We start from the raw sequence: 22,613 nt of genomic DNA on the forward strand, positions 1-22,613 counted from the left end.
GGATGGGATACTAATTCATCACATGGTTTCTCCCCTAATACTCTACCTTAAATAATTGTTAACCACACATTGGGAGCTATCGGAGCAGCTACCATTAAGACCAGCCGTCTACAGTTAAAATTGAGAGATCGTCAGTTACTCGCCACCTTTTCGCCATTATTATAAATACCTTGAATATAAACCTTGTTTAGAAGAATCCATCGGTACAAGGTTTACAATCAAAGGTATGTATTCAAGGTATATAGAATAAACGCGAAAAGGTGTCGAGTAACTGACGATCTCTCAATTTGACTGTAGACAGCTGGTCTCAATGGTAGCTGCTTTGATAGCTCCCAATGTGTGGTTAATAGCTATTTAAGGTATAGTATTAATTTGTAATAGTTCGGAGCTTTTTATAATTGAACTATTAAACTAATTGGAAATATTGCCTTTGTTTAATCTTCTGCAATGATTCTGGTTAGAAAAGCGTGACGGCCCAATGGTCATGGCGGTATGGCGCCCTAGACATCCTACAGGTGTGTAAATGGGTGGGGCCGAATTTAAAACGGGGAGTAACCATGAACAGTGGCGGTAAGTGTCTTTTTTTTGGGGGGGGATCCTCTGAGAAAAATTTCGTATTAAATAATTTAATTAAGTTGTGAATTCAAAATTAATTTTAATCATCAATTTTCTTATTTATTTATTAATTTACTTTTATCTTTTTAAATTCTATTATGTTTCGGTCATTCTGGGAATTCCGGGTATTCCGGGTATTCCGAGTATTCAGGTTCCGGTTCCGAATTCCGGCATTCGATATTTTCCAAACTACCAAATTGTGGGTTGTATGTTGACTTTTAGGTGTATCCACTTACATCGAGTGCCTTTTGGTAAGGGGGGATGGCTTCGTCGAGACCTTCTTTGCTTGATGATATGCTCCACAGTCTCTTGCTGATATTATCTGGGATATATTTGAGTAGTGCTGGACGGTGATTGCTCTGCCAGTGGACATACAACAATTTACTGTTCGGTTTCATGAGTGGTTTGTAGATTCCGCTTGTGAAGTCAAAGGTTACGTCTAGGAAGTGAACAGTTTTTTGTTTGCCTCTGTCGTGATTTTGAGGCCGTTCGATTTAAATACGTTGCTCACTTGCTGCTTGATTTTCTCCATTTCTCTAGGCGTGGCTTTGCAAACCGCTAAACCATCGTCGCGGTAGAGTCCTACTTGGTCTTTAAAGTTGGCGGTGATTATGGATAGCATATATGTTCATATATGAGCTCGCAGGTTTCGACATCGTCGTAAGAACCCATAGTCACGTCGAGCATATTGTCGGTGTCTATTTTTACCCATCGGGATTTTAGGTGGTAGAGGAGCGATTTTTTCGCGTGGGTGATAATGTGGCGGTCTTGTTGGGAGATTGTGGTGAATTGGGATGCATAGTCCAGTGCTTTCTTAAGGAGTTGTTCTGAGATTGACGGGTTGAATTCGCACACGTCGAAGGTAATGAAGGCATGATTGGTTTTCTCTGGAATTGCTTGAAACCACTGTATGACGTTTGATGTACTTTTCCATTGGTTCACTTGTGTAGCATTGATCAAATCTTTGTTCTTATTATCTGATATGTGGTTACTAATGAGTCCAATCTCTGATTTGCCTGCATGTCGGGTTGTTCATAAAGTCAGGTTTGTGGTCTTTCGTGGTAATAAATGACACCCTGCTGGCTGAAACTTCAATTCGGTCACCTAGCCGAAGCTTTTGCATTACTTTCTTGTCGACAGAGGTTATCAAATCTGGTACATGTTGATCTACTTTTTTTGTAGGTTTTTGTTACGTTTTTGTGTACAAAGGTTATGTAGTCTTTCAGTTCGGTCTTGTAGTGGTTAATAATTTGGATATATCAACAAAGTTGAAGTGGTAAATTGGCCACCGTAACGATTACAAAAGCTGACGTTTCGGGCGTTAGCCCTTCGTCAGAGCGAATAGAGGAATTGTGGGTTGTGTGTGCTTTTAAAGGCAGAGAATGAAGCTTCGTTATTGGTGGGAACATGGCAACGAGAAAAACAAGAATAAATCAGTGGAATGCAAAGCGTTCGTTGATCCCTGGGGGATTTAGACTGCCGGTTTGAAAGATGAGCTTTTTTTCAAGAGTGTTTACGGCTTTCCGTGCTACCTAAGTGTAAGGAAAGACCGCAGATTGCCATATGTTACTTAGAATGATTAGGTAAATTAAAATGTCTAGCGACTGGTTTCAATGTGTTTTTTTCGATATGCTTCTTGTAGTGGTTAGTTGTTTTGTCTGCTTTGACGAAGATGTTTTTGTCCTTGCGGATATCTTTCAGGTCGTTGCAGAAAAGACCTATGTACCCTTAAAAAACAAAATGAATTAGCGACCTCAGGCCCCCCACAGGAATAGATACGTGCTTCAAAACTTTCACATAACGTGACGCGATAGTAAACACCATAGCAACCATATTTCACCGCCAGCATTTAAATTTAATGGTCATTCGTTGATGTTGCATGAGGAGTGTGGACAATCTTTGGCCATACGAAACAGGACTGTAGCAATAAAACGATGAATCACTCCTGATGTCTTCAAATGGTTTCAAATAGTATACATTTGCTCCTCCAAGAGCTGAGCGCTCTTTGAAATCCACTCACTACGAGAAAAGAGAATATATATATATATATATATATATATAACAAGTTAATAGGCTTTATATTGGTTGATACTCAAGAAGCTAGAGTCGCTCTCGGCTATCGCCTCGAGCGACTCCTACGCTTCTTTCGTGCTTAGCAACCTCCCGCGTGCATCCATAACTCAATAGTGTACGCTGTGGTGTTTACCATCTGTTAATTATTAAACTTTTTAGAGTTTTTATTGAGCATATGTCTTCCTTCGCTGGAAGTTGTCCGTCCTCGTGTGCCACACTACTTCTTCTGTATATATATATATATATATTTTTTTTTTTGGGGGGGGGGGGGGTTCTTCTGTAGAAGAGCACGTGGGACCATTTGGCGGAGGGCACCCTCTCTTGTTGACAGTAACCCTAAATCAGCAGTCCGACCAAAAATTCTAGCTGACTCTCAGAATGATTCCCTCTTGATTGTATTAATTTTGAACACCAGTAAAGGCTGACAATTTAAAAAGTTAGAGGCATAAAGTTTCTTTAGTCCTGACCGCTGACGTAGCCCCATCACGACTTCTTACATCCCGCTTTAATAAATAACTCGCTTGGACCACTCAGAATCAGCTAGTCTTTGGTAAGCCATTAGATAATGTTGCTCTATTTTCAATGTCAGCAACCTAAATTTTATCCATCAGACTTTAACCATTCTGGTGAAAGTAGCGGTAATAAAAAATTTGACGGAGGAAGGAATAGCTTTTGAAGTGGACTATGATCTTTAATACAGTGTCGACGTACTTATTTCTGTAGCTATTTAAAATAGTCGTCGATAATGGTGAGGGGGAGGGGGGAGGATAGTTTAGAGCAGGTGGGTTCATATCCTTCACGGTGACAAAACAAAATTGTAAAAGTCTGAAACGTCACTTTTACCTTTTGTCGCACCAATCCTGGAAAAGTTTGGAATTATCTTTCTATATAATACTTGTACCAAAGGGGTTTATTTTAACTAATTATGTTTCGAGTCCTACTTCTCATTTATCGAAGAGACCTTCCTTTAAACCTAATCAACCAATGTTATTTGTCTCAGATGAGATAGGAAGTTAAATTTAACTAATATTTGCTAACGTTAAGGTCCATCCTTATCTATATATTTCGAGGCGAAAATTAAATCAGCAGTTTGTTAGCCCTCTCCACCCGGTATGAGTCATGTAAAGTTATGTAACAATGCCAATCTAACTATCTGATGTTGTGATTTCTTGTTAATAGGGACTTGTCCTATAATCAGTTAAACAACTTACCCACGGGAGTTTTCAACTCGAATGGAATGCTCCTAGAACTGTGAGTATCAGCCAATATAAATCTTTATTTGCTGCTGTAACATCCATGCTGGTAATGGGAGAGACTAAAACAGTCTCATGCAGAATTCCACTTCTTACAAATTAAAAATGTAAAGTCGGCGGAGAAAAAAAAAAATCAACGGCGAGCACTAAAACACCGTGGTCTAATTCTACATCCCCGGCCCCATGCCCACCGGTCTCTCTTCAGAAACCTTATCACCCGCCAAACGAGGATTAGAAGCTGACCTCTCGAAAGAAACTCTGAACTATAAACGCTCGCAGTGCGAATAGGTTAGAGACTGGTTGTTTTGGATTGTTGAATCCCGATGTTCAAATTTGACTGAAAACATTCACTTTATGAGGGAGTGTAAGGTTTCTTCAATTCAAACTGTGGGTGATCAACATCCGTCCTTACCGCGTGATTTTGTGCATAAAGCTATGCTTTCATTGGTCACGTTCAAAAGTAACAATGCTCAAATCTTCGAGCATAGTGTATCTGGCCCTAGCCACTGATGAGCTGTTTGGTTTTCCACTTGTTGACCGCTGACACAAACTCCACTGCGACTTTCTCTTGCAATACTGCTGAATATGCCGAGTGGTTGCTTGCGTGTGATCAGGGAGTCTTAATGAACGGCTGTGACTTTTATTTATGTGGAATGAGTCTGATTGCCAGGTTTTTTTGTAGACTCTTCTACTTTAACATTTTACCACTGGCATAAGCCAATGCCAAACATTGCTGCAATTTCTTATCTGGCTTTCAGAAAATATAACGAATGTTTAACTTATACAACCCGTTCAGGTTACCACGGCATAATGAAGTATTTGTGATGATCTAAGCACTCAGTTCCAGGCCTGCATGTAGTTCAACCACACATTTACACCACAGTTCCTTTCAGAGTTTTGAAAACATTCTCTCAGTCATATTTCTCTGGTCATTTTCACAAGAGGACAGCTTCTTACCATCATATTGCTTCCCATTTCTAAAAAACTTTGTCGCGCTAAGGAAACTGAAACTCAGCTCTCGAGCTTGGTTTTAGTTTTACAACCATCAGCCTAAGAGCACTGAAATCATCTGTTTCTCATTGTATCTATAACTCGTTGGTTTTTACGCCTGCTACGTATTTTGGACAAGTCAACTCTCCACATCTTGTGAGAGCATTTCCTGGGAGTTCATTACTAAAATTATCATATTGTTGGCCAAGATTTTTCGATAGAATAAAGGCAGTTTGAGATAATAAGAGTTTAATTCTGTTTGATGGTCTTTAATGTGTTCATTTCTGTGCCATGGTACCTAAACATTAAAAAAAATTCACAGTTTATTTCGTTGAACCTATGTCGTGTCGCTGTCGCCCTCATACCAAACAAAAGTTGGTTTCTTTGTTCTCCAAACTGGTCGAGAAACTTGCTCTCCTATTACTCCTTTGGGACTTTTCACTGCTGATATTTCTGTTTATACTTCCGTGAACACGCAAAAAGTCAAAGTTAAGTTTACGATCATTCGTATGCAAAATGGCAGAAACATGGATTATTTTTCCTCCCCACAGATAACAAAAGTCCTTTCGATGGGATTGTATTTATAATATCAAAAGTGGTGGGAAGACGTTTTCACGGAGGTGGGGTGGGGTAGAGAAGGCTGGTGTTAAATTGGAGATGACCCCAAGTACGGTGTCGATTAGACTATATGTGTAGCTATTTAGAACAGTCGTTGGTGAGGGGGAAGGGGGATAGGGGATAAGCGAAAGACGGTTAGTCCACACCCGATGACATGAAAATCTGCGTTGTTCCACACATTCAGAGAGTTCTCGAATTATTTGTAAATATAATACTTCTATCAAAGAGTTTTGTCTTTACCAGTTACGTAGCGAGTCTCACCTAACCGAGGGAGATTCCTATAAAGAATCTATGAACCTGTACTGCTTCAGCTGTAGCTGAAGCTTAAAAAAATTATAAAGTTGCAATAGAGACAGGTGAGGGAGGAGGTAGGGTTGCTAATTCAAAAAGGCGCTTAACACGCAATAAAATGAGATTTTCCCCTTAGAAGTCGTTTGGAGTCCTGAACTTCATCTAATAGGGCACAATTAACTATCTAATGAAATTGTTTTCTATTGACAGGGACTTATCTCATAATCAATTAAAGAAGTTGCCAGCAGAAGTCTCCAGCAGCCTAACATTTCTCAAAAGACTGTATGTACCAAGCAACGTAATCTTTATTCATTACTTCAACATTCACATGAATGAGTCGGAGGTCCGAAACAGTCTCGCGCATAATTCCACTACTTGCAAATGAAATATTTACAATCTGTGGAGAAAAAAATGAAGCACCAATAAGTCTTCACCCATCCCCCTCCCCACCCCTCTTCCAAAGCGCCATCTCCAGCCAAACGAGGAAGAACGAAGAATCAACCTTGTATGAGGGTCTCAGTGGTGGTGGTGGGGGGAGGGGCATGCTGACAGTTGATGGTTGAAATTATTCTTTTGACAGTTGACGGTTACATTTTACGTCATTTCACGGTCGACGTTTATTTTTGAATTGTCGTTTATAAAACGAAATAAACGCGCAAATTTGGTCCTAATTATTTTTAACAGGTACAATCTTTCCCATAATTTAATAATCAAGTTTCCAACAAAGAATCTACATTAAAAATGTAGGTTTTGCTCCTCCACCTTTTGTATGATTAGCGTTATTACATCTCCTATGCTACCGCTGGACGTATCGATAGCTTGCTCAACCAAGTGGTGTACTTGTATGAGGAGTCGCATGAGGATCTCAAAGTCCTTACTTATCAGAGATCTAATCTCATCTTGTCTGTCTCCCTTTATCTTATTATGGAATGACTTTGTTCCACAATCTCCTCTGGTCCTGTTTCGTCACAGTCACTGTCCGAGTCACTTTCAAATCCATCCAAATGAAAAGGTTCAGGCCCATTGTTTATAATGACTTGAGGAATATTCTGGTTACTGACAAAAGTGACAGCCGTACAGTCAGGTGATATGGATCAGAGTACTGATCCATTACACGCAGAAGTAGTTGAAATTTTCACGCAGCTATCTGGAAAAGAAACCCCGATCCAAGTTCCAGACTTTGCCTCCTCGTGCAGAGCTGGCGGAAGAGCGCTTGCTGTGTCTTACGTCCTCTCGCTTCGAACTGTTCTCTACCTCACTGGTCCATAATGTTCTATCCATTCTTTCATGGTGATTTCCGCCTCTTTTGGAATAATCTCTGCTGTCAAAGAGGTCATGAGTCTAGGGGCCCTGAGTGGCATATTAGTCTGAGGTCTCTGAGGAATAAGGTAGTAAGACGCAGGATGTGTGAAATAACTGACTTTCCACCCCGTACTCCATTTAAGGGACTCCTTTGAAATAGTTCCAAAGTCCAGCGCAAACTGAAGTACATTAAATGTCGCATGTTTGAAAATTCTGGATTTATGGCGTTGGTGTTTTCTATGAGACAGTTAATTCCTCTCAAAAGAAGCTAAATAGGCTGTTGCGTCTTCTGTGACACTGTGCCCTGAGGACTATTGTGGTTGCCGTCTCTTTCAGATTGTTGTTTGCCTTTCATTGGTTCCCAGCCTGACCACATCGACACGTGCTTTAAAAAATGAGTGTAGGTTTTCGTTAAGGGTCGAAGGTTATATAAAGTTCTAAGCATTATCTAACAATGCAAATCTAGCTATCTGATGTAATGATTTTTTGTTGACAGGGACTTGTCCAATAACCAGTTAAAGAAGTTACCCCGGGGAGTTTTCAGAAGGAATTGGAACTTCGAAAGACTGTAAGTACCAACATAAATCTTTATTTATTGTTGCAACATCGTTGCGAGTAAAGGAAGGGACTGAAGCAGTTTCAGGCAGAATTCCACTCCTTGCAAATGAATAATGTAAAATCGGTGGAGAAAACAATCTACGCCGAGCAATAAAACACCACCGATCTAATTCTACCTCCTCGCCCCGACATATTACTTGGAGCCTCTTGTGTGCTCAAAACACCGTTTTGTGAAAAACGAAAACAAAAGAATCTTGCTGATTCTTGGAATATTTTCATCATGACTGTTGCGGTTTCGGAGACTAGCTAAGGGCTGAGTTAATTTTAAAAAATATGTAGCGAGACGTTTCTTGGAGCTAGTTGACGGTCACTGATGGCCTCAGATGAATTATACAGCCATCATTATGGTTTAGTCAGAGGATTGAGTATAATTCCGGCATAATTACTAAAATTCTTGAGTAAATGCGTGAGACTGCGTTGCAAACATTCAGAGAGATCTTGAATTATTTGTAAATGTAATACTCCTGTCAGAGAATCTTATTTTGACAAGTCGCATGGCCTCTGTCAAATCTAATCAACCACTCAATTCTGTTTAACTTACTTCCTCGAAAAAGCGCCTAGGCACCTCTTCCAAATCTCCGTCGGCTGAAAAGACGGGAGCTTATTGGAGTGGAGGTGCTTTATAGAAGCTAAGAAACTATTAGCCTGTACTGGTTCAGCTGTGAAAAATTGTAGACGAAGTGGAAATAGAAACAGGTTTTATCTGGGCTTAAGAAAGCGAAGGAAGTGGAGTGGGCAAGTTGAAAGCTTTATTAAACAGTTTCAAACTTTCTCACTTGATGATTCCTTTTTAACTGGGTAAGTAAAAGTGAACCGAGACTTTTTGACATCTTGTCATAAGATTTCAGATGTTTGTTATTGCTCAGGAGCAGTCCTTATCAGAGCTCAGTCACGACATGAAAATCTTGTCAAAATTGCTCACCCAAAATTACGCTTTAAAGTTAAATTAACGGTGTGGTTAAAAAACAAACAAACAAAATAAGAAAGAAAACAGACCAGTACGTGAAAAAACATGGGTGAAAAACCTTGTGAAGTATTCTCACTTCCTCAGCATACATTTACATTAAGAGTGCTGGGGTTTGGTCATTTCAACCTTTCTCAATTTAATTTGTGTATTAGTTGCCTCCCATGTTGTGGGGGAATTAAATAGATTTCGGGCGCATTAATCATTACGTGAATCGGTTTTATTCGTCTAGTTCACTTGGTCACAAAAGTTTCTGTTTTACTAGATGTAATGGTTAGTTGATGTTATTTAATCTTGCGCGTCAGATTAATGTACAGTCTCTTGATATGTCTATTTTTTTTTTTTTTCATTCCGATCCCTTTTAGTCTCGCTACTAAAATTGTTTCAAATCTCTAGTAGTTGTTTGACCATTACTTTTTTATAACTTCAAAAGAAATTATTTTAAACCTCTTTCATCCTATCGACATTTCTTCAAGTTACCTTGGCAACGTAGTATATCTGAGAACTCAATCACAAAGAGTAGTATGATGTTAGCTTCGAATGTGCAGCATCGCAGGCTCATTCGACCATCAATAAAGGTGATAATTGTCAAACTCGCTCCGATCTATATACCGTGAGAGAGAACTATTTTTAATACAATTATTTAACTAATCTATGATCTTACAACAAGAGGTCTGTCACATATATAATACTAATTGAATTTTACTAAATTTTCCCACTTGTTGACCGTTCATTTACGATGTCTAACATTTTTCATTTTCTAAAAGTAAACCTCGTTTTTAATGGTTTCGTGGAGAAGTTTATTACAGCTCACCTCTCATAATGTTGAAATCCTTTTGGTAGACAATAAAGAGAGGGATCAAATTAAAGATTCCCTTTTAAATGCTACTGAGACGAGAACTGATGTTCTTTAAGCTAAACGTTTTTTTTTTTTTCCCAGAATTAAAGTTTAGAGCCCAAACGAAAAGAAAAAATACAATTCAGACCTATCACGTCAATAAATGTCCGGAAAAATTTTGACTGGAACTCGCTAAATTTCGCCCGCCATTGCTCAACTACTGAGCCAACGATATTTTTCATCGTCTTTCCCCATTGTGACATCACATCATCCCTTTCGTCAAAGCCCTGTCGAAGTAAATATATTCCACATCTCCACCCACATGCTCCCCGGTCCCTCGTTAAAAACCTTATTACCCGCCAAACAAGGAAAGAAACTCTGTAATGTGAACGCACGCAATAAGAATTCTATGCAATAGCCTAGAGCCGGGTTCTTTTGGATTGTTGAATCCCAATGGCTAAATTTGCCTGAAAACAATCGTTTTTATCTCGAGAAAGTTGGCACTTTTTTTAATTTTCATCAAGGCGAGAGAAATCGATAAAACGAAGTATTTCATTCCTTGTTTGGTCAGTAAAAAGCATACCAGAAAGGTGATTTTGACAGAGATTTGGAAACACATTCAGTCATTCAACTCGTCCTGCTTACTTGTTTCTTTTTCCCTTTCAGTTGTTTCTTTTTAAATCACGACTCTTTTTTTTCTCTCAATCTGGCTTTAGATAGCCAGTAGCGCAGCAAACTCCGGCAAATACCTCAGCGATATACTTTTTTTCGATACCCTTGTAGCCCTCATCGACTTGATTGTAATGAATCCACTCCTATCAATTCGATTGATGTGGACTATTTTCTGTTGGTCAATTTTTGTGCTTCATACTCATGCGCCTTCTAGCTTCGTAGGCAGCCTCGTTCCCGAGGTTGTAAATGTAACTACATGATATCTAGAACCTCATTGCAAAGGATGATCTTCTTCAATGTTTACTCTCATATCCCTTATATCTCCTAATATTGGATTTTCCTTGTTTTCTTTTTCGTAGCGACTTGTCCTATAATCAACTGGAAGAACTGCCTTCAAAAGCTTTCTTTGAAAATCATAATCTTGAAGAACTGTGAGTGAAATTTTTGTTTCGCTTGATATGGGGCTGCTTATCATTTTTAATTTCCCACCTTATCTAGCTCTATTCTCGTGGTTTTGGGATGTAAGCTCTTGAAAACATGCAGAGTTGTGCGACTGTAGGATTTTGGTACTTTTTCCATCCCTTTCCTGGGTTCAACGCCATATCAACCCACAGCTATGACGCAACCATGAATACAATTTGAAATCTCAAAATGGGAGAAACATCTATTACTATTCTCATATTTTGATGAGACAGAGGTAGTAGAAGGAAAGCCAAGGCTCCTCTTTCGTCTTTTTGAGCGAGCTCAGACATACTATATGATTTTAAGAGCTTGGTCCCTCTTTATTCGTAGAACTCTTTACTTCACATTAATTCTGTCATTTTAAGCCGAAGGGACCCTGGATGACAATTTTTTTTCAGTTGAATAACAAAGAATTCTAACCACCAAGCAATTAACATGTCCAAAAACTATTCTGCAAACCAGCAAATTCTCCAGCAGAATTTCTTATGTAGATGGAGTCTAGTCATTTCACATGGTCTGTGACTAAAGAAATTGCTCGATTAAACATTTCAGATGCCATCTTGTTCAGGGGGCTCACCAATTACTCGCATGATTTTAATTTTGTGCGATTTTGTTGCTGCGTGCTATATACTTTAGTAAGCAATCTGAATCACCGAAGACAGAAATGTCACAATTTAGATGCTGAGGCTGCCAGAGCGAGTGAGACGCACTTGAAGACAAGTTGTTGGGTGTATACTGATATCTCGAGTGTGGACTCCTTGAGGCACGTTTTTGGAAGGATTTGAAAACACTAGCAACTCTGCCGGAATCAGCAGAAAATCCCTCCACCTTCAAATAAAGTTACTCGAATCAACGTAGATGTGGAATGAGTTAATTAGCACCTCACCTAGAGTGTCACAAGATCAGCAACGAGTGATGCTCTGCTTAGATTTTTCATCCTATGTTTCCTCTCTTGACTTTTCAAAGTACAAAATATAATGCCTTGTTTGGAGTGACTCTTCAAAGCCTTTTAATGTGTCATACTTATCCGATCGATGGCAAGTTAAATAAATTGAGCGAACGGAATAAGCCGCCATAATTCGCATTTGCTTTGATCTGATTAACTCCCATTTGACAACCCATACAAGACTCCTTCGTATCTATGAATGGACCAAGGGGGAACACTTTTTTCCTCTTTTGACTGGGTTCAGTTCTCAACATGACCTTTCTCCGCGCTCAGTCAATCATTACTTGATTACTGGGTCATTCCCGATGAACAATTTTGACTACGAACTAACTTCAGAATATATAATTTCTTCCAATGTGCCATTTGGCACAACCATCCTAGGCTTAGTTCGCTGACAATATGTTAAACTAGTACGTCAAGCTGTAAGCGGTAACATTAGGATCAAAAGAGGTATCTCGAAAACGTGTGATATCCTCATGACTCTATACAACTTTTATCCCAACTAACTTACCGAGACTTGAGGTTGATCCAGATGCAACTGATTAGTGCAGGAATGAAAAGGTGGTGAAGCGTGCCATACCACATATATTGGGTGACCTTTCAAGCTGGGAGAGGCTGGAGAGCTAATGTCATGAAAAATAAGAGGCCAATCACATTCAGTTATTCCACTCGTCCTGTTTATTTCTTTGTTTTTTTTTCCTTTCACTTGTTTCTTTTTAAATTGCGACTTTTTTTTCTCTCAATCTGGCTTTAGATAATCTGTAGCGCAGTAAACTCCAGCAAATAACACCTCAGCGATATACCTTTTTCGGTGCCCTTGTAGCCCTCATCGACTTGATTGTAATGAATCCACTCCTATCAATTCGATTAATGTGAACTATTTTCTGTTGGTCAATTTCTGTGCTTCATACTCATGCGCCTTCTAGCTTCGTAGGCAGCCTGGTTCCCGAAGTTGCAAATGTAATTACACGATATCTAGAGCCTCATTGCAAAGGATGATCTTCTTCAATGTTTTCTCTCATATCCCTTATATCTCCTAATATTGGATTTTCCTTGTTTTCTTTTTCGTAGCGACTTGTCCTATAATCAACTGGAAGAACTGCCTTCAAAAGCTTTCCTTGAAAACTATAATCTTGAAGAACTGTGAGTGAAATTTTTGTTTTGCTTGATATGGGGCTGCTTATCATTTTTAATTTCCCACCTTATCTAGCTCTATTCTCGTAGTTTTGGGATGTAAGCTCTTGAAAACATGTAGAGTTGTGCGACTGTAGGATTTTGATACTTTTTCCATCTCTTTTCTGGGTTCAACGCCACATCAACCCACAGCTATGACGCAACCATGAATACAATTTGAAATCTCAAAATGGGAGAATTATCTATTACCATTTCCATATTTTGATGAGACAGAGGTCGTAGAAGGAAAGCCAAGGCCCCCTTTGGTATTTTTGGGCGAGCTCAGACATACTTTATGAATATAAGAGATTGGTCCTTCTTTATTCGCAGAGGTCTTTACCTCACATTAACTCTGTCATTTGAAGCCGAAGGGACCCTAGATGACAATCTTTTCTCAGTTGAATAACAAAGAGTTCTAACCACCAAGCAATTAACTTGTCCAAAAACTATTCTGCAAACCAGCAAAATTTCTTATTTTAATGGAGTCTAGTCTATTTCACATGGTCTGTTTCCCTCACTAATCTGCTTAACTACCTAATTACCAACTGATACATAGACATCGAGATAAGGATTTAGTTTTCTGTTGGCATGTGTTACATAAAGTACCAAAACAACAATGAAAAGAGAAATTTTTAAAACACAGCGGTAAATCAAACAGTGATAGAAGTAAATTGAAATTGTATGCGGTAGATATAGTGTAAAAAAGAGGCAACTTCGTCTTAAGGAAGCATTTTGAAAATGGATCCGGTTCAGTCTCCTCCAGGAAGGACAGCAACCATGTAGTCTGCGCTATGATATAGATTAGCTAAAATCTCATCAGGAGTATTTGATAACGCCTATCTTACGTAGTGTTCACAAAGATGTCTGATGTCACATTTCTTGTTATCTTTCCAGTTTGCAATCGCAGCACAAAAGGAGATCAAACTGTTGACCTATTTGCTTTTTAACTCTTGTGTTTTCTATATTTCCAATGCAGTTTCTTGAACAACAACAACATAAAGAACTTGTCCTCTAACCAACTACCCCGCATATCTCTGTGGGGAAAAAAACTTAGAAACCTGTAAGTTATGGGGTTTTGGAATCTTTCAGTCTTCATTTTGGATCAGTAAGTCTACCAAATATAAAGTTCTAAGATATATCTAGCAACATATCCTCCTCTGAGATGGTGACTGGGAACGTGAACAATTCTGCACTGTCAATTGAGGTAATTTGTACAATTTTGATTTGAATGTGCTGGTGATTCTTGAACCAGAAAAGTTTTAAAAAAGGAATGGTGATGATTGTACATGTTAAGTTGCGCTCCATATACAAGGAAGGATTCATGAACTGGAACTGGCAGCGAGCGAAGCGTGCGCAGCGTAGTATCGCATACCTCGAGTTAAAAAGATTGGTAACCAAAGACCTTGAGAAAGATATGGTCATAACTTTTGGAAAGAAAACTGTCTATCTCTACAACGAAAGTAGGTTGTTTCCATCCTTGTACGCTACAAAATGAATGAGTTATTCTCGATTGCATCATTACTGGCGTTCTGCAGTTCATCTAAAGAGCTCTGACAGGAACGAGAACTATATCTATGGAAGGGGGAGGAGCTAGTGAAATTGAGGACGACCCTAATGACCCAAATACAGAGCCAAATTATTTATCTGCGGAGCTATGTAGCGCAGTCCCTAATGACGGGGGAGGGAGAAGGGGGATAAACGAAAGCTAACTTGTCCACATCCTGCAGGGTTACATAAAAATCTGCGTTGTTGCAAAATTTCAGAGTAGTCTTAAATTATTTGTAGAAGAACTTATTTTGACAAGTATGTCGGTTACCACGCGATTTTTGATAAAAAGAAAAGAGAACCTTCCATCGAACCTAATCAACCAATTCTGTTTAACGTATTTTCCTTAATGCGCTCCTTGGCACTTATTTAAAATTTCGGCCCAAAAAAAGGGGCGTCTATTGAAATGAGGGTGCTTAATAAAGGCGGAGACTTAGTAAGAAAATTTTAACCCGTATTGATTAAGCTGCATTTGAGACTTAAAAAGTTCGTGATAAAGTAAGGCAGGAAGGGGACGAGTCCAAAGCTTTCTCTTACAGCACATTTTGAACTTTCTGATGATTGACAGGGACTTATCCCATAATCAGTTAAAGGACTTACCTCCGGAGGTTTTCAGCAGGTTTACGTATCTCCTCAAGATGTAAGTACCAACCAACATAACAGTCTCATAACAGTCTCATGTAGAAATTCACCACCTGGAAATGAGAAATATGCAGTTAATGCGGAAAAGAGATCCACAGTGAGCAATGAAACACCGTCTTATTCTTTATCCACTCCCCATTCCTTCCCCTCTCCCCCTCCTCTTCACAACTGACCATTACCCGCCAAACAAGGAATAGAAGCTGACCTTCAAATCAAACTCAACCTTGTATCGGATGTGGATAGGGAAGGCAGAGATCAGGCCACCGTGTAATGTATTCACTATTCGTACGATCTTCATGGATCCTCTAATGCATTCTCGAGTCACAGCGCTGTACTGTGATCCTTGAATGTCATTAGGGAGACTTTGAGTTTTAATGAACAGGAATTATGAAAAACATAACCAAACTGGCATAACTTAGATAAATCATGATGGAGTCTGAGCGACTGCAGTCACGCTTGACTCCATCGCGACTAGCTCTTCATGGCGATCTCTGGTCATCGTAGTGAAGCAAGCCTTAGAAAATACATTAGCCGTCCTTCCCGTGAACAAGTAAAGAAGGCTACATTAGTCACTGTAGCCTAGTTTTACGGCGCTGTCATCTCGAGCAGTTTTCATGTTCCTTATCAATCCAGCTGTCGTTCATTCATGAACAACCCCCCTCGAGCTGTTTTGTTTTCTCGTCTCAGTTTCAGTGTTTATAAGCCTCGATTCGGCCGGATTTCACTTACAACAATTCACTGAACGTTTAGACTAAAAAATTCAAGCAAGTGTTAAATTTGACCTGCCGCGCTACAAATGTATTTTATTTTTACTCAAGAGGTGGGTATACATCGACTACGTTTCGTGTTGCTCCCTAGCTCTTCAACAGAACAAAGCACAGTCAAGGCTTCTCAGTTAAGGCTTCTCTACTTATTAAACAATGGCGAGCGTATTTCCAGACAAGGTTTTTTTTTATCGATGCTGTTGTTCATATCCCATTTCAGTGGAGAAAGTTTTTTAAAAGTAAATGAGTTTGTTAGAGTCGCGAAGCGGTACAGTTTGGGAACCGAAGAACATGATAATGAAGAGGGGCAGGTTGCCGTTGAACAGTACTGGAGCGAAACATAAAGCTTTCTGTGAGCTTTTGTTTCATCATTATAAGCTTATTTATTTTATTTATTTATTAACTTCGCCAAACCACTGCAATTAAAATAAATAAATAACGGTCTCAAATGAGCTCAGAGTTTGGGTTTTTACTGTTAAGAGTACTGGCTAAAGCGTTCCAAATCCGATAAGTTCTGGTGAAAAAACACTTTTCATAAAAAGTACTTTTTGAAGTTCTTAGGAAAAAATTTGGTGAGAGTGTTAATGCAGCGCGTGGCTCTTACAAAACGTTTTACAAGCAATGCAGAACACAAGATTTCGCGTAGCCTTGTACAAGAATATCATGTCCCGGAGCTGCATCAGTCGTCTTTTAATGTCCAGAGCACCCATAGTCTCGGTATTTGTAACGGAAAGAGAGAAATGTAGGTTGTGCAAGAGGTTGTTGATTCTTGAGGGAAAGTCGCACGTCGTTCTCATTCACAACTAAAACCTATCTGGGTGGTCGAATGTCGAAGCGTTGTTTGAGTTGTAAAGTGTTCGAACATTACGGATTACACACGTTAAAAGGAATGTGACACATGGGCGACAACGTTTTAAAGAACGAGTTTCTGCCAAGCACATAGAGCACGGCTATTTAGATGTCATTGCTGAAGCATTGATCAGATTTGCTGATTGTGAGCGCTCTAAGGAAAATGTGAATTGAATATCGAAATACTCGGCTCGAAGAATTGTTTTGAATGCCATTGTTTACCACATTTCACGCTTTAATCTTCGCTGTCTGTTCTCACAGAATAACGTATGCTTAGATTGGTCCATAAATTCTGGCTGATATGTTATTATTGATCCTCTTTTCAAGTTTTCTTTTTTTTTGCTCAAGGTCGTAACGGAGTCTAAGATTCGAGGATGTTTATAAATACAAGTATTCGACTTCCCGTTACCTATTCTGTCCAAGTGAGGTTTTATGCGAAAACGTTTTCACTCCTTGAGGGAGGGGGGAGCGATTATTAGAGAGGGGTGCTTATTTGGCTTTTAGGCCTGGTAGGCGAGCTTATTCGGGGGAGTGGGTTTATTCGCGCGTAGGCCCTCATTCGAGAAAACACGAAAATCAAACATGATAAACGTTTTAAAATCGCGCAAAACGAATAGTCGATATGAACTGTTGAATTTTCACGCTAACAGGTGTTGAGGCCTAAGTGTAGTAACTCTCCTTAATGTATTAAAGTGAAAGCTGATGGTCAGCTCTCTCTTTGTTTTGACCTCTGTAAAATTTGAGGCCAAACGCTCGTCAGTTTAAGGGTTTGGAACAAATACTTCTCGACTTACTTCTCTAACTAATAAAAAGACGCAGATTAATATCAGAGAGCCCGCAATATGACATGAATATTGGTCAGAGGATTCTTTGGTTTAACAGCTCTCACTGTAAAACTTTCAATATGGATGTCCGTTATAACAACAATGCACTGGCATTGGATGACTTTATTACATTTAGGACTTAAAAAAAGAATGCATATCACGACCTCTTCCTTATACTTTTTGCCTTAAAACCACCTTTACGACCCTATCTGAGAACTGTGTAATTGACACCTTACAACATCGATAAACTTTCAGTTGGAGAATAAAATTAAGTGAACAGATTTTGAAAAGCAACTCTCTGCAGGTCGATGTTGATGTAAATCTAAAATTTAAAAAGCTAAGCATACGCCATGCGTGGGATTCGTGAAAAGTCTTTTCCAATGTTCGTATGACCTTTATTTTGAGAATGCACTCTTCTGCAAGCCCTCCGAAGGAAACGCTGGCAGTATGTGTGCATGCATTACGAGCTATGTGATCGAGATTGCACATATTAGAGCCTGTTCGTTGCCGGGATTATTGAATGACAATGGTTCGACCTGCAATTTTCCTAACAGAAGTGATTGAAAATTGAAGGAAAAAGTGTCTCTTTCAATTTCCAAAACATTTAATATATATTTAAAAATATGATAGGTAAACTTGTGATAATTTTATTTTGAATTTTTTTTTACCTCAGGAGATATAAAGCAAAAAGTAATTCGAGATTAGAACAAACCATATAAGGCACGAGATTGATTACACTTCATCTAGTCACCCAATTAACGATTTTAAAATCACTCTTGATGTTAAATGCACACTGTACAGTTTTGTAAAGCTCTGAAACTGCACATTCATCATCGTCTACTTGTATTAGTTCTTTTCCGAAAGCTAGATATATAGAAAGATTGCTTTTGTAATTCAAGCGTTGTTTTCACGCTGAAATCATGTCCAAAAGCGACAAGTCCCTTCTCCCACTCCGGTCAAAGGAAAATTTATCACAGTTTGCATCGGATGGAAAATGTTGTTCACCGATAGCGATAGGGTGTTACCGCCGCACGGCTGTATTTGTTTCCTTTGTTTGTTTTCTCGTTTGTAAGCGCATTTTTTTCCCTCATTATCGCATTCTCTGTCTCTTTTTTTCGCCTTCACGTAATCAATATTCTGCTGGGTGTTTTCGCATAATTTGGTCATCAATATTCTGTTTGGTGTTTTCGCATAATTTCGTCTCGTTAAGGCCCTTTGCATGCCCTTCTTAGTCCACTTGTGCTCTGCCATCGCTTCGTTTCATTTGTCCAGTTCGCTTACCGTCTTCTCCGTTTTGACTTTCGTGTTCCTAGCCGTTCTGGTCGTACCACGTTTCTACCTCTTGCTTCGTATCGCCTTACGCTTATTCTATATTTCGATAAATAGATGAAAGAACATATAGCGCGTCGGACGTTTAGCTACAATAATAGGGGGTGCTACTAGAGTCTGCAAGATTGAGTGGCCAGCAGCTATTTCTATCAAAGTCTCCGTGAGCGCTAATTCGCGAATGATATCGTCGACGCAAGTAGCAGCGACCGTTTACGAGAGGGAAACTTGCATCGCCGACCGCCAGTCCATTATCATTCACGTAGCATTGCTCTTTGAACATCGATCGTTGAAAAGCTGTGTAGCTCTTCTTTTGCTGCATGACCTCTTTCCTCCTCTAGCTCTGTTTTGCTGATTGAAGCGCCTTCCCTATTACCACAAATAGCTTCATATTCACGTGTGTTACACTCAACTCCTCGACCTAACTCCTTACAATTTGTCCGCTCTTTACTTTCTTGCACGCACCAGCGCTGACAGGCAAAACAGAGCCAAATGGCTTGCTCCAATCTAATTGGAGACTTCACATCTCGAGTGTGGACTCCTTGAGGCAGGTTTTTTGAAAGATTAGTAAACACTATCAACTCTGAATCAGCCGCAAATCCTTCGCTGTCAAAGCAATTTACTGGAATCAGCGTATGATTAATTTGATATGACTAAACCCGTTACCTAAAGTGTCACAAGATCACCATTCAGGATGGTCTGCTTAGATTTTCCGTCCTGTGTTTACTCTCCTGACTGCTCGTAAACGTAGATGAATGTGTCACACTGGTCTGATTAATGGGAAGTTAAAAAAAATTTAGATAGAGCAAACGGCGTGTGCAGCCATAATTCGCATTCGCTTTCATCTGATTGACTCCCATCTTGACCCCTTCGTATCTACTAAATGGGCCGTGGGGGTAACTTTATCCTCTCTTGACTGGGTTCAGTTCTCAGCTCGACTTTCCTCCGCGTTGAATCAATCACTATTTGATCACTGGATCATTCTTAATGACCGGTTTTGACAACGAAATGACTTCAGAATGGATTATTATTCCAATGTGACATTTAGCGCAGCCATTCACGGCCTAGTTCGCTGGCAACAATATGTAAAATTAATAATTCAAGCTGTAAGCAGTAACATTTGGACTAAATAAAATAACCCGAAGACGTGTAATAATGTTTCTGACTTTATACAACATTTTATCCCAACTAATTCACCGGAACTTCAGTGTGAGCAATCCAAAGCAACTGATTGGTGTAGGAATGAACAGGTTATGCCATACCACGTGACCTTTCAAGCTGGAGAGTTAATGTCATTAAAAAAATTACTTTTTGTTAGTTCAATGGCTATTAAAGAACATTTATTGTTGGGTTACGATAACAGTACACTGAGTATTGAAGACTGACGCCGCGAAAACCTTTGAAAGAATAAGGGGACAGGTGGGGGGGGGGGGAGTTAAGGAGAGGGCAATCAGCTTTAGCCGTTAACTCGTTCTGTTTCTTTGTTTTTTTCCTCTCAGCTGTGTCTCTATAAACTGCAAACTTTTTTCTCTCAGTCATTATAAATCTTTTTTTTAAGGTAGCCTATAGTGCGGCGGGAAAACATCAGCATCTTTCACTTCAGTGATATAGTCCATAACAATCATAGCCATCGCAACTTCTCTCTTTACCCTTGTTTCTCTCCTTAACTTGATTGTAATGAATCCACTCCCATCAATTCGATTAATTGATCATTTTCTATTCGTCAATTTTTGCATATCACAGTCTTGTGTCTTCAAGTTTCGTAGGCAGCATAGTTCCCGAACTTGTAAACGCAATTCCATGATATCTAGATACTCATTTCCAAGGATGACTTTCTTCAGTCTTTACTCTCGTATCCTTCATATCTCCTAATATTGGATTTTTCTTGTTTGCTCTTTTGTAGCGACTTGTCCTATAATCAACTGGAACAGCTACCTTCAAGAGCCTTCTTAAATAATTTTAATCTTCAAGAACTGTGAGTAAAACGTTTATTTCGCTTGCTATGGGGCTGCTCATCACTTTTCTCACCCTATCTAGCTCTATCCTCATGAATTGTTTAAACATAACTGCTCACGGGTAAACAGAATCGATTATAAACCGACTGCGCGGTAAAAGCCCTTTTGGGTTTTTCGCTTCACCTTGAACATCATACAGTGCCGGTTGGAATGTATAGTCTCGAAAACATGCAGAGTTGTGCAGCTTTAAGATTTTGATATCCTGTCCATCCCTTTTCAGGGTTTAAAGCCACATCAACCCCTAGCTATGAAGCAAGCGTGAACTCAATTTGAAATTTCAAAATGGGAGGAATGTCTAATGCCATTTTCATATTTTGATGAGAAAGATGTAGTAAAAGGAAAGCCAAGGCCCCCCTTTCGTCTTTTTAAGCGAGCCCAGACATACTCTATGACTTTAAGATGTTGGTCCTTCTTTATTCGCACAGGTCCATACTTCACATTAATTCTGTCAGTTTTTAAGCCGAATTAAGCCTGGATGGCAATCTTTTCTCAATTCAATAACAAAGAATTCTAACCACCAAGCAATTAAAATGTCCAAAAACTATTCTGCAGACCAGCAAATTCTCCGGCAAAATTTCTTATGTAAATGGCATCTAGTCCATTTCACATGGTCTGTTTTCCTCACTTATATAATCTGCTCACCATCTAGTTACCAACTGATGCAAAGACATCAAGATAGGGTTTTAATTTTTTGTTGGCATGTGTTATTTAACGTGGTAAAACATCAATTAAAAGAGAGCTTTTTAAAACACAGACGTAAATTAGATAATAGTAGAAGTAAATTGAAACTGTCTGCGGCAGATATTGTGTAAGAAAGAGGCAACATTTTTTTCTGGAGGAAGCATTCTGAAAATGGATTCCCTTCAGTTTCCTTCTGTCGGTAGGAGAAGAGCTATCTTTCAAGTTTGCGATAGCAGCATGAAAGAAGATCAAACTGTTAACACATTTGCTTTAATTCAAACTCTTGTGTTTTCTTTCTCTCAAATGCAGTTTCCTGAACAACAACAACATAAAGAACTTGTCCTCTGACCAACTACCCCGCATGTATCGGCAGGGAGATTCGAAAGAATTAAGAAACCTGTAAGTTTTGGAATCTTTGCATCAGTAATTCCACCAAATCTAAAGTTCTAAAATATATCTAGCACCAAGTCCTCCTCCGAGATGGTGACTGGGAACGTGAACAGTTTTGCACTGTCAATTCTAAGACAATTTGAATGATTTTGAATTGAACATACTGGTGATTCTTGAACCAGAAAACTGGAATTGCGATGCTGTACACGTGCAGTTGCGGTCTCCACACTGGGAAGGATTCATGAATTGGAACTGGCAGTGAGTGAAGCGTGCTCAGCGTAGCCTCACATACCTCGAATTAAAGAATTTGTTAACACATGAGGTTGACAAATATTTGGTCATAACTTTTGGAAAGAAAACTATCTATACGCGAAAATGGGTTGTTTCCATCCTTGTGCGCTTCAAAATGAATGGGTTACTTGTTTAATGCTGATTGCAGATCCACCGGCTTACTGTAGTTCGTTTAAAGAGCTAGTAAGTTAGTTAAGCAAGTAAGTTAAGTAGCTCTGCTCTGAGCCGCTTACACAGTAACGTACCCGTCGCTTGAGCTTTAAAGATCGAATTCACAGAGCGAGCACAGCTCTTCAAATAATGACTTTGCATTAAAGAAAAAAAAAAAAAGAACTCTAATAGCAGACACAATTACTGGTAACCCAGTAGTTTACATTGTGGGATATAAACAAATAATTCAAATTGAACATAACATTCATTGAACATAACATTTGCACTCTTTTTCTGAATATAATTGTGGTCGGATTTCAA

The 22,613-nt window shown here is 39.2% G+C and overlaps 1 protein-coding gene across 1 annotated transcript in view; it reads left to right on the top strand.

Annotated features, from left to right (window-relative positions):
- Positions 1-22,613, top strand: part of LOC148742828 (uncharacterized) — a 77,357-nt gene that overhangs the window by 43,795 nt on the left and 10,949 nt on the right. Inside the window, exons 4-11 of the mRNA XM_088748725.1 lie at positions 3,868-3,939; positions 6,051-6,122; positions 7,639-7,710; positions 10,594-10,665; positions 13,792-13,875; positions 14,929-15,000; positions 20,669-20,740; positions 21,771-21,860. Coding sequence (XP_088604851.1) covers positions 3,868-3,939; positions 6,051-6,122; positions 7,639-7,710; positions 10,594-10,665; positions 13,792-13,875; positions 14,929-15,000; positions 20,669-20,740; positions 21,771-21,860 — 606 coding nt within the window. The remainder of the gene's footprint in view (positions 1-3,867; positions 3,940-6,050; positions 6,123-7,638; positions 7,711-10,593; positions 10,666-13,791; positions 13,876-14,928; positions 15,001-20,668; positions 20,741-21,770; positions 21,861-22,613) is intronic.

Source organism: Stylophora pistillata, chromosome 1, assembly GCF_964205215.1.
Source record: "Stylophora pistillata chromosome 1, jaStyPist1.2, whole genome shotgun sequence".
Lineage (NCBI taxonomy): Eukaryota > Metazoa > Cnidaria > Anthozoa > Scleractinia > Pocilloporidae > Stylophora > Stylophora pistillata.